The sequence below is a fragment of the Coffea eugenioides genome, chromosome 2 (assembly GCF_003713205.1).
Source record: "Coffea eugenioides isolate CCC68of chromosome 2, Ceug_1.0, whole genome shotgun sequence".
NCBI lineage: Eukaryota > Viridiplantae > Streptophyta > Magnoliopsida > Gentianales > Rubiaceae > Coffea > Coffea eugenioides.
The window spans coordinates 14,019,871-14,031,566 of record NC_040036.1 but is presented as its reverse complement, the minus strand read 5'-3'; the positions used below and the strand labels follow the sequence as shown (position 1 = coordinate 14,031,566).

The window sequence follows — 11,696 nt, the reverse complement described above, 5'->3', positions numbered from 1 at the left end:
AGCCACCCTCCAGCCATACATCGAGCAAAATGTGAAGGCAACAAAACAAAAAGTTTCCGTTGCCGGGACTCGAACCCGGGTCTCTCGGGTGAGAGCCGAGTATCCTAACCATCTAGACTACAACGGAATGTTGTTCTCAGATGATTGGTTAAGCTAATAATCATTCTAAATAGCTTGTAATGCTCTAAGCTTAAGCAATGATCCAAGCAATTTTTAAACAAAATCATGGGTTTTAAATGGTTAATTCAAGTTATTTAATAGCCCATCGACTGGAACTTATATTCGTTTCATTTCGACAGAATTGGGGTCCTCATATTCAACCCTCACTTAAGAATTTTACACCCTCGCAAAGTTCAATCACAATCCAAATGTCCCTATACGTGACAAGTAGCTTTTTACACTCCTAAGTACCGGGACTCTAGAGGTGATTCTTGTATGTGGCACACAATTCTTTATACTTTTTTACATAGTCGAAATCATAACACACTTGGTCTCAAATTCACATTGTGTAGAGACCACGCAAGATTTGTTTTGATATCATTTGCAATGCCCCGGGCTCAAGGGCTGGTTCAAACAACTTTTGAGTTAAAATACGGGTTAAAAATAGTAGTCCAAATTATTGAATAGCCCATGGGTTGGGACTTCTATTCATTTCATTTCCTTCCATACTCTCGATATGGGACGGATCGGGGCCTCACATAGTTACCTAGTGAAATATGTAAATTAGGTCATCCGGTTTGTTTGTTGTTCAATCTAAGGTTTCAGTGACTCAACAAGATTTATGATTTCCTTCCTTTGGAAATGAAGAAAGCAAGCTTTTTTTTCCTTCCTATATCTGATCCATAATTAAGGCCATAAAGGCATATATTTTTTTCTACCTTACTGCATCTTTTAATTTTTTTTTAAGTTTTATATGTGCTAAGCAAGTAATGTCTTTAAAAATGCCTTTGCATTTCCGTCTGTGCTTAACTATGTAAAGCTTGACAATCATATTATTATTTTTGAAAAACATCGATAAAATACAATCTTTATTTCTAGGAACTTCGTGTTTGTATCTTATTTTCCAGCACTTCTTCAGCTAATTAATAAACAACACAGTGACATCAAGATGGACTTTAAAACGTTAAGCTAATAGAAAGGGATATATTCTTGCTTTTCTTTCTTTTGTTTTAACTAATATTTGCTAGCTACTCCTTATCAACAATAATTCTTCTCTGCAAAAAAAAAAAAAAAAAAATTCTTTCTATATGTATAATGTTCTCCTATCAAAAGTACTGAGGTCCAACACTAGAGGGTTGTAAGGTTGCAGAGGTGATGTCTATGATAAAAAGCATTAACTTGACATCTAGATTTCCCGATGAAGCAATTGTGCTTGAGGGAGATGCAGTGAATATTATTAAGATGTTAGAAGGAGGATCATTTTGACACGAGAAATATCTAAAATGATGCTAATTCACATCTACAACAAACGCAGATTAAGAACATAGCAGCTAATGAAATAGCTCATACATAGGTAAGGTCCCTTTTTTTTTTTTCTTGTATCAATATTCACAAAAGTACTTAAGACTTTACACTATTGGGTAACTACCCACCTTTCTATATGCTTCCCCCAGTAATCCACTGGAGATAGACTTTACTTTTTCTAGTTACAAAAGAAAAGGAGCAAGACAGACCAGAAAGCCTAAAGTTAGGATATCTTCCAACACACACACACACACACATATATATATATATACATACATATATGCGAGTGCAAACGTGCTTGGTTCTGAGTTGATGCATGAAGCTCCTCTTGTCAGCTTTAATTTCAATGTCATTCCAATTCTGTTCTCTTAACTTTTTCTAAGGCTAACCTATCTACTCCTGCTGTATGTTTTTTCCCTGGGTTTTTCATGGGTAAATAAGGGTATATATGTTCCTCCCCTTAGTCTTGCATGGCTTAATGAGGCTGTCATACAAGAAACGTATCTGAGTTCATGGAATGGGATAAGAAGGTTCTTTCTTTCTTTCTTTCTTTTTTTATTTTTAAACTATAAAAGCAAAACATAGGTCCAATTTTATGAGCAAATGCTTAGATTTACTTGCAAAAGATTATTCTTCAAATTGATATAGCTCCAGCATCTTGCGTTGAACTCTTCTAACATTAGTATATAAATTTTTTTTTATTCTTATTTGTGGGTTAATTAAGTGTTATAGATATCTTTCAATTATTAGTATGTAAGCAGACGGACAACATACAGTACACTTATCCAAATGTTCTCAACACCAATCCAAGAAACAAAATCCAAATCATGGTAGTGTCCAATAGAACATCAATGACATGCCACTGAAATCACGTAAGCCACTGATTGGCGGCATGCCTAACTGATAATTTGTTAAGAAAATCATAGAAAGTGGATAAAAAATGGTCAACACCAGTATAAATTTCTCTATTTTATATTCTTGTCTTGATCCTTCCATTACACTTTTTTATAGGGGTAAAATTCAAAACTTAAAAAATGACAAAAAATTTTAACACTAAACCCCCTCCTCATGCTTTATATATAGAAGGATACGAGGAAAAAAAAAATCACCTTGTCTATAATTGTTATCTGACCCTCGATCCTGTGAAGTCTTGGCCAATAACGATAGCCTTCCTTAAAAGAGCTTGTTTTCAACTTTTTATATGGATGCTGATCTGTTTCTAGCCCACAACCAAAAAAAAAAAGGGAAAAAAATAACACGGTGCTTCTATCTTCTATTAGCGTCCCAAGTGTAATTATACTTTGAATGGTAACAATGTTGAAAGTCCCTGTCCTTGATTAGGAAGGTGCACACAGGTTGTCCAAAACTCCAGCAAATGAGTTGAGAAGCTGCATTAATTTGAGCCTTTATCTACGCCCTATTTTGTGTCCACTTTCTTTTTTATGTGCCACATCAGCAGATATAATAAACGAAACTACGTAATTTTGCCTTGAACAAAAAAGTGGACACAAAATATTGGACAGAGGATCCATCTGCCCTGGCAGGCTGGTACTCATTGAAGGGCAATATGATTTTCCAGTTAGTTGAGCAACTCTGGGTCTACTTAATCAATGCAATTCGTTCAATGTCAAAGTAATGTAAAATCCTTGTGCAACACTGTTAAACCTTTATTTTCATGTTCCAACCTGGAATCCAACCCCACTCAACCAAATGGTCCCAATTGATATCAAAAACAAAGAGAGAAAATGATCAAAAGCTCCAGCTTAAACTCTCATGTTTTTGGTCATTGCCGTCAAGTCTTGAGGCATTTTAATTTGGTACCTACGTTCCAAATCCAATTTCATATGGCATTTCTCACTTGTGGAGTCCAACAATGGTTATATTATTGGTGCATTTCTCACTAAACGTCTTGAATTAAAAGTGGCCCATTTATGAAGGGTAAACAATTGAGTTGAATTGCTTAATAGTTTCTGCAACTAAAGTAGGCTGGAACACAAAGGATTTCACACGACTTTGTCGTACAAACTTTCAATGTGCCACCTAACAAAATTTAATGCATCGTAGGCCGTTAAAGAGAAATGTTTGTGTGTTTTCAGAATCAACAGAAAAAAAAAAACTCCCATTGCATTCTTGAACTCCAGTTTCTGCAAAGGCATCAAATTCAAACTGGTTCAGCTAGCTTGCTAGCTAACTATGGGTCTGATGAAAATGGCGATTCTGTTCTTGGCCATGGCAGCATTTGGCCTCACAGAAGCCGTTGACATCAGTCAGCTGAGACTACTGGCAGCTAAAAACAACATGACATGTGTGTTGGTTTTTGGAGATTCTAGTGTTGATCCAGGCAACAATAACCGTCTTGACACTACAAATAAAGGCAACTTCCCACCTTATGGGAAGGATTTCATCAATGGCCGCCCTTCTGGAAGGTTTACTAATGGCAGACTTACCACAGATTTCATAGGTATGTTAAACATCTTGCTCCCCAAAATCCCATAAAATTTGAGAAAAAATGGGATTAAATTACATACTACGAATACGATAATAGGGTGTCCCTTTTTTTAAGGGTTAATTATATTTACCTCCCTTAAAATTTAATCAACCTACAGGTTGAACCCCGAGGTTTGGCCAAATAACAGATTTCCCCGTATGAATAACTTCCGTCAAATATCCGAGACGAAATAGATGAGATGACCAAAATCTTACAAGTACTAAGCGATGTAGTCTTTCTAAATCGTCATGTGCCTTTTTCTTATTTTTCTTTTCTATTTTATTTTGATCTCCTTCTTTGCAAATTTTCTAAATACTTTAGCAGTGGCAGCAATGTTGCCTTTTGTCTCCGCCATTTGTAGGCCACCACCGTCTCATGATCTGAGCCCAAATTCTGTAAAATTTTTACTTCAGGCTTGTTTTTTCTTTTCACGGAGGTCATGATTAGGGACTCGACCAAAAACTACCAAATGGGTTCGACTGCTATTTGGTCAGACTCTAAGGTTTAATTAGTAATTTGCCAAACTTTAGGGAAGGTAAATATAATTAACCTCTTTTTTTAATGGTGTAGTGCATGCATTTTTGTTTTAGTATAATCTATTGTAAGTAATTACCACGTGTTTCATTTATTGCATGTCACCGTAAACTCAGCACACCTGAGAATATTATATTGGTTGGTAACCTGACAATATTACTTATATTATTAGTTGAAGTCCAAAGTCACTTTAAATGAACCTTCAATTCAGTGTTAAAAAAATAACATTCATTTTGTTCTTTGAAATTAATTTTTCCTATGGTCTGCAAATTTTCTCATATTAGCGGGCCATAGTGTAGCCAACAAAATTTCGAATTTAAAAAGAGATCATATATCATGCATTTAGACTCGCTAATAAATACTCGCTAATCTAAAACAATAATATTTACATTAATAGTGTATTAAAAATTTTCATCATTGTCCTTAGTGTCCTACAGATAACTTATAGACCGCAAATACATTTTGAAAGTAATTCAAAATTTTAGCTCCTTATGCTCCAAATTGAAAAATGAATATGATTCAAGCTAGATAAATGCCAGCTTTAATTTTTTGAGACAGAATTGACTAATAATGCAATATTTCCATGTGGTATCAATTGCCCGTTTTACACTTGCATATTACTCGTTTCCCTTATTTTGTTACTGATTTTTTTTTTTTTTTTTTGGAATTTTGCAGCGGAGGCACTAGGGTACAAGAAGATTATACGAGGTTTCCTCGACCCACATCTGAACAAGATAGACATGTTGCATGGCATTAGTTTTGCATCAGCAGCTTCGGGTTACGATGATCTCACAGCAAATCTCTCAGTAATTATATGAAAGACCCAATTTCTCTTCAATTTATTGGTTGATTTTTTAATAAAAAAAAAAAATTGTAGCTTGATTAATTTTCTCTTCTCTTTCCTTATAAATTGTGGAGGGCAGAGTGTTATATCCTTATCCAAACAAATGGAGTATCTCAAGCATTACATGATACACCTGAGGCGGCTGGTGGGAGCAACCAAAGCTGAAGAACTTATAAACAATGCTGTTTTTGTTTTAAGTATGGGAACCAATGATTTTCTCCAAAACTACTTTCTGGAACCTGTACGTTCAAAACAATTCAGTGTGGCACAATACGAAGATTTCTTGATCACTTCTATGTCTAGTGCCATCAAGGTGCGTCTCGGTAAATTATAATGTGGTCCCTTAACTTTTTGGGAAAATTATTTTGGTTCTTAAACCATTGAATTATCTTTTATAATGACCTCAACAGTATGTCTTTATTCTGAATTTCTTATAAACAATCGCACTTACTTTTGCAGGAAATGCACTCTATAGGAGCAAGAAGAGTAGTGGTAGTGGGAGTTCCCCCTCTTGGCTGCCTCCCACTAGTATTGACGTTTCGGGGTGAGACCAAATGCGACGAAGCATTGAACAAATTGGCCCTTTCATTCAGTACAAAGTTAAGGCAAGAGTTGACAAGCTTAAAAGGGTCCCTGGGGCTTAAAACTTCCTTTGTGGACATATACACCATCATAGGAACAGTAATTCAGAATCCAAAATCATATGGTTAGTAGTATTTACTATTTACGAGGCAATTAATTAGGAATAATACCATGGATTATATTATATATTATTGTCTAATCTCTTGTCCACAAATTAAATGACTAATGATGCAGACGGGATTTTTGTTTTGTGCAGGTTTTACAGAGGCATTAAAGGGCTGTTGTGGGACAGGAACCTTTGAATATGGCAGCACTTGCCGGGGTTTGGCTACGTGCTCTGACCGGACAAAGTATGTGTTTTGGGATGCAGTTCACTTCACAGAGAGCCTGTACGGGATTCTTGCTGATGAAGCTTTAAAAACAATCAGTGTTGATCTTCTTAATTGAGGAAAGAATTATTTTGCTTAGCAACCTTGTGAGTTTGCTGAAAGAAATTAAGCTCCAAAAAGAAAAAAGGAGGAGGAAAGGGCTGCTAATTATGCATTGAGTTGAGGATAAAAAGAAATGTTGCAAATTCTTGAGTGCAGCCGTCGCAGAGTCGTTTATTGTACTCGTGAAATGAATTGTTAGAAGAGATATTATTGAAATGTAAAAGTGGTTTCTTTATTGCGAATTTGACGAATAACCAAACTGAGATGAACTCTTTTTTCAGATGCGATTTTCTAATTCATATAATTAAGTCGACAGACATTTACTTAAGGTATAATTTGAATTAGCGCAGGAATAGAGGGTAATGAAGGAAGCATTAATCACTGACAATGTAATCAATCGTAGGCCGACGGGCTTGAAAGACAAGGCCGTATGATTTCTCAGTTGGGTGGATTGAGTCCCAAAATACGTACTTGGAGGCATCCGGGCATACGAACGACCTGGGGTTGCACATAAATGATGTTTCAAGCCACCCCGTGCCGCAACAGCCTCTGCTAACCTCATCAAAATCTACACACGATAAATTGGCATTTCAATCTGTGACTCACAAACCTAATAATTCAAGTTAAGCAAAATGCATATTGATTATTTTAAGAGTAAAAAATTTGTTAATGATAAATGTAAGATAATGCACACAAAAGAAGGAGTAATATGGTTCGGAAAGTCTTGTAAATTGTTAGACCAAGTGAAAAATGTACATTTAAACTTATCATATGAATGCACATATTTACATTTGTTACTCTGAACAATTAGATATTTTGTATAAATCAATTTTATCCAACAAAATATTAACATCATGCTAGTACTCGATGGACCCCAGTAGCCAAACTCTCCGATATTATATTATGGGTTTGTCTAACGGGTAACTATTTGATAAATACTTGTTTAGATGTAACTATTTTAGACGTTAGATTTTTTAAAAGATAAAATTAATTTATTAATGTAACGGAGAATAATAATTGTTAGTGCATATCAATGAATGCCCATTGGATCCCTTTAGAAAAACACTAAAATTAAATGGGTTAATTATTAGTCTTGGAAAGTGATTAATTAAGTCATGACCAAAAAAAAAGGAAAAAAAAATGGTGGTTTATGAAATCCTTCAACATAGCTTATAAAAAATGGGGGGACTAACCATATTTACGGCCTTGGGATGTAATCTCTGCCAATGGCCCATAGACATCCAGATAGGCAATTCGAGAACCATTAGCTGCTAATCTGATTTGGGTGGCGTTCAGTTGGTTCTGGAGTTTCCGATTGTAATCCTGAGCGACGGACGAGATACTGTCGACGCAGCCGCGACTCGTTAGGGGGTGATCGGCGTAGATGGTAATGACAACCGGCAAACAACCCATCGGTGGCAGCCCAACAACTCCGATTCGTCGAGCTCCAACATCCCACAAATCCTTCCAAATATTAAAAACCAAAAGAAGATTTAGTTTGCCTCATTAATTTCTCACACACACACACACACATATATGTGAATGATTGGTATTAGTAAACCTTTTGTGAATGTAAACACTTATATATGTATTACATTCTTACATTTGAATACCTTTTTAAATTAACTATATATTTTTATAAAAAAAAAAAAAAACTCTTAATAAGTGTCCACTACTGCATATCTGTTAGTCAAGAGTTCTATTTTCTCTAATGCAGTTCAACACAAATGATCATTTGAACATTAAATTCCTCGCACCGATCTGACCCAATAGTCACCATGGTTGGTGGCCATCTTGACTTCCACATTAATCACGCAATCGCATCATTTCTGCTGGAAACTTCTTCTAATTAAGTGTATACCGGCTTAGCTTCGACCATTAATTATTCGTGTTTTGCTAATCTTCTGTGCTTTGGAAGGGATTAGGACTTAGGAAACAACAATTGCTCACTTTCACATAGAAAAGTTGGACCTTCAATTAATCTGAGCCACAAAAAATGTTAAATTTCATGCACAGACGGTCAACCCACGTCCAACTACTTTAGAGATGTAGTGTTCATAATGCCAAAATAAAAGATTCAAAGGTTGGCTATCCAAACACAATCAAAATTGTGTTTCCCCTCTTCCCCATACTACCATCTTTGAAGGGACCATCAAATTTTTTTTCCCAAAAGGGAAAAAAATTTTGGGAAAAAAAAAACAGAGAGAGAGAGAGCATCAAGTTATAGTTTTCCGTCCCGACTCCCTACCCATGCAAGTAAAGATCAATAAAAGCCTACTTTCTATTAAAATATACATACAGATGCATGTTTATGGACCATATGGTTGAAGCTCAAGATTGGACCAACATTTATTTCTATGTTTCAGCGCCATAATTCCCTTGAATTCAATGCCGTATCGAAAAAGAAAATCAAGAAGCCAACAACATATACGTACAAGACGATGCAAATATTAGCTGTCTAGATGAAAAGAAAAATTATACAAATTGCAATTTGGGCCGGGGTTGGGTGGGGAACCAACCTGCAAGAAATGCTGTACGTTTTGCAGACAAAAGTCTGTGTAACCTGAAATGGTATAGGCTTTCCTTCGAATCGGCATCGTGAAATAATTGACGACAAAGTCGTTTGTGCCAGCACTAACAAGGAACATGGCATTTCTTATTAGTTCTCCAGTCTTCTCCTGCCCGATTGCTGCGGCCACTTTTAATTGATACTCTTTGAAGTACTCCAGCTGTTTTGACAGGGAGATCACATTCTGCAGAAGATTGTTAAAAAAATTTTTTTTTTAAAAGAATTCAGCATATGGGTTTTATAACTCTGAATTATTTTCGTTCTAGCTAGTTAAGAGAGGGTGATGGAGACAGCAGACCCCTAGTCGTGGTGTGAGCGGGTCAAATCCGGATCCAGCAGATGCGAAACTGACTCCACTCACCAATTCCTCAATTTTGAGGTTTGGATCCAGATAAGGTGGCACTAAATCTTTGATACCAAGGTATTTGGCTGCACTTTATAACCATGACCAAATTTGTTACAATCATGTATGCAAAAATTAAATAAAATAAAAAATACATACAATCATGGTACTTAAACATTGTACATATGTATAGGTTTTTCTTTAACTTGTTTCTTAATTTCACTCAAAGAAAGAAATCAAATGTACTACTAGGGACTCACCAATATAATCATTAGCCAGCCTTCCATTAGTAAATCTTCCCGTTGGAATTTGGTTGGAGAAATCTCTTCCATAAGGTGGAAAGTCGCTCTTAAATGCGGTACTTATGTAGTTATTATTTCCAGGGTCCGCAGTAGAATCTCCAAAAACAAAAATGGCTCGAACTGAACTCTTCCCGGCATTGTTTAGTGTTTCTGCCTTTGCTTGGAAAATGAAAATAGTGCCAGAAAGAAACAACAGAAGAAGCAGAAGAGAGAAAATGCTAGTTTTTCCCATAGAACTCATGATAACTCGAAAGCTCAAAGAACCGTATGCAAGAACAAATGATGAAAAGCCAGCCAGCCTTATATCTGTGGAGCTTATCAAAGTAAAGTAATCAATCATGCATAGGCCTCAAAAAGGTTGGTTTTCTATTATGTTAACAAGTGTAGGCTACAATATATAAAGCTTACCTTTTTATTAAATTTTTTTTAACCTTTGGTCGAGGTAACTAGATTCGACAGTTCCTATTTGGTTTTGGTTTGATGAGATTGGAGGCTACACCAAATTGTTCGTGAATTGTTTCAATGAGTTCTCAACTACCCTTTTCCTTCTGAACCAACTTTGCCGGTTCCAACAAGAAAATATCTTGACTTTAACTTAATGAAGCAATCCAGGGCAAAGCTGAGGCCAAGGATTTTTCAGATTGGAGATCAAGGACCATTACTCATAGAAGTATGGAACACGAAAGGGTGAAAAGAACACAGAAGTCGAGGGGCAAGCAATGTAGACATGACCGTGGCATCAAATATTTCTCCAGTTCGGGCAACTGAAGCTAAACTAAAATTCTTTTAGCACAAAATTTGGTGAAAAGTTAGACTATTACCTAACGGATATGTAAGTGCCTGAAAGACTTTATCTCCGAGTTAGATTTGAACACTTTTTTTTTTTTATTGTTTCAAATTGAATTTGATACATAATTATGCAAACAAGTGGTTGGTCTACACCTCCATATAAGTTAATTAGATAAATCTTACGTTTTACGAAATATTTGCCAACTGATATTATATGATGACTAGCTAGGATAACTATTGTTCTTTGTTTCAGAATCATCTTTCTGTAGATTGTATAGGTGCAAGTATATTTCGGATGGATGAGAGTACCAATTCACGAGAGTTTCAATTATTTCGCGATACCAGTTCTAGTTTGATGGTCATTGTAAAATCTTGTTGACTATAAGGCCCGAATATTGTATAAAACCTCATACCTAACTTGATTATATATTATTGCTTGTTATTCTTTATTGCATATTTTCTTACCAAACTTGTGGTGAAGGGAAATTAGCGAACTAATAAATAAAAGCTAGAGCAAATTAAGGATCTTCGGTAATACTGCATGCAGAAGATTAAGTTATTTCTTATCTCTTTTAATGCATCTGAAAAAAGATTTTTTAAATGCATGGAGATGGAGTAGTCTGCAATTCCCATTATCCAGGTTAGTACGTACAATTTATTAAAGTAGCAGCAGAGACTTAAAGTTTTTCTTCCAACTGATTAAGTCCTTGATTGCACTCAATTGGTGTTAACTATTGTTCTTAGTACCCGTTAGACAAACCCTTTAAAAATAACTAAAAATATAATCCCGCTGAGTATAATCCGCTCGGGAAAAAAAGAGAAAAAAAAAAATCCAAAAAGGTGTTTACTTGGATGGAAGCCCGATTTCTAACTTCTAAGCACTCACTTCATCTCTCCCTAAAAGGCCATAAGTCATCAATAGCCCATCCCCTAATTGAGTAAAAAAGAATCACTACATCATAATGACGAAATTCGAAAATATGCACAAAGGAAAGGATCTAATGTAAGAAAACCTTCGCAAACCTGGGCAAAGAGAAAAATCATAAGTGATGTTTCTTCTTCAATTACATTCTTCCTTAGCTAAAACATGCGACTTGATTGACTCTTTATAAATGGAATTGAGTTTGCAATTCTTGTGGATTGATCAATAGGTTAATTAGCTGAATCCTCCGATCAATAGAACAAGGCCTACTAATGATGCTCTTACAGCATTGGTATATATAATTAAACATGGGAATCAAGCTCAATGAGCACATCAATCTTTCAAACTATATATGACGAATCCCATCCAAAAGCGCAAAAGCTGCAATTAGTTTGCTAGAAGAGTCTCTCGTCGCTCCTGAACGGGCT

At 35.6% G+C, this 11,696-nt stretch overlaps 2 protein-coding genes and 1 non-coding gene across 3 annotated transcripts; 1 reads left to right on the top strand and 2 right to left on the bottom strand.

Annotated features, from left to right (window-relative positions):
* Positions 1–54: 54 nt before the first annotated feature.
* Positions 55–127, bottom strand: TRNAE-CUC. The gene has a single exon. It is a non-coding gene; the product is annotated as a tRNA-Glu (tRNA).
* A 3,448-nt stretch (positions 128–3,575) lies between these two features.
* Positions 3,576–6,623, top strand: LOC113762591 (GDSL esterase/lipase At5g45950). The gene is made up of 5 exons (XM_027306105.1): positions 3,576–3,925; positions 5,162–5,292; positions 5,410–5,643; positions 5,790–6,036; positions 6,169–6,623. Exons 1-5 carry the CDS (start codon positions 3,658–3,660, stop codon positions 6,357–6,359), a joined length of 1,071 nt encoding a protein of 356 aa, XP_027161906.1. The 5' UTR covers positions 3,576–3,657; the 3' UTR covers positions 6,360–6,623.
* A 70-nt stretch (positions 6,624–6,693) lies between these two features.
* On the bottom strand, positions 6,694–9,875 carry LOC113762590 (GDSL esterase/lipase At5g45960). The gene is made up of 5 exons (XM_027306104.1): positions 9,516–9,875; positions 9,211–9,341; positions 8,863–9,096; positions 7,537–7,807; positions 6,694–6,911 (listed from the first exon to the last, which is right to left on the bottom strand). Exons 1-5 carry the CDS (start codon positions 9,796–9,798, stop codon positions 6,718–6,720), a joined length of 1,113 nt encoding a protein of 370 aa, XP_027161905.1. The 5' UTR covers positions 9,799–9,875; the 3' UTR covers positions 6,694–6,717.
* Positions 9,876–11,696: the final 1,821 nt, after the last annotated feature.

Excerpts from the sequence above, each read along its gene's own strand:
- LOC113762591 (XM_027306105.1), top strand. The coding sequence starts at position 3,658 with ATGGGTCTGATGAAAATGGCGATTCTGTTCTTGGCCATGGCAGCATTT. Across the intron at positions 3,926-5,161 it reads ACTTACCACAGATTTCATAG|CGGAGGCACTAGGGTACAAG; the intron begins GTATGTTAAACA and ends GGAATTTTGCAG. Across the intron at positions 5,644-5,789 it reads CTATGTCTAGTGCCATCAAG|GAAATGCACTCTATAGGAGC; the intron begins GTGCGTCTCGGT and ends TTACTTTTGCAG.
- LOC113762590 (XM_027306104.1), bottom strand. The coding sequence starts at position 9,798 with ATGAGTTCTATGGGAAAAACTAGCATTTTCTCTCTTCTGCTTCTTCTG. Across the intron at positions 9,097-9,210 it reads CGCTCACACCACGACTAGGG|AATGTGATCTCCCTGTCAAA; the intron begins GTCTGCTGTCTC and ends AATCTTCTGCAG. Across the intron at positions 7,808-8,862 it reads ACGTACAGCATTTCTTGCAG|GATTTGTGGGATGTTGGAGC; the intron begins GTTGGTTCCCCA and ends AATATTTGGAAG.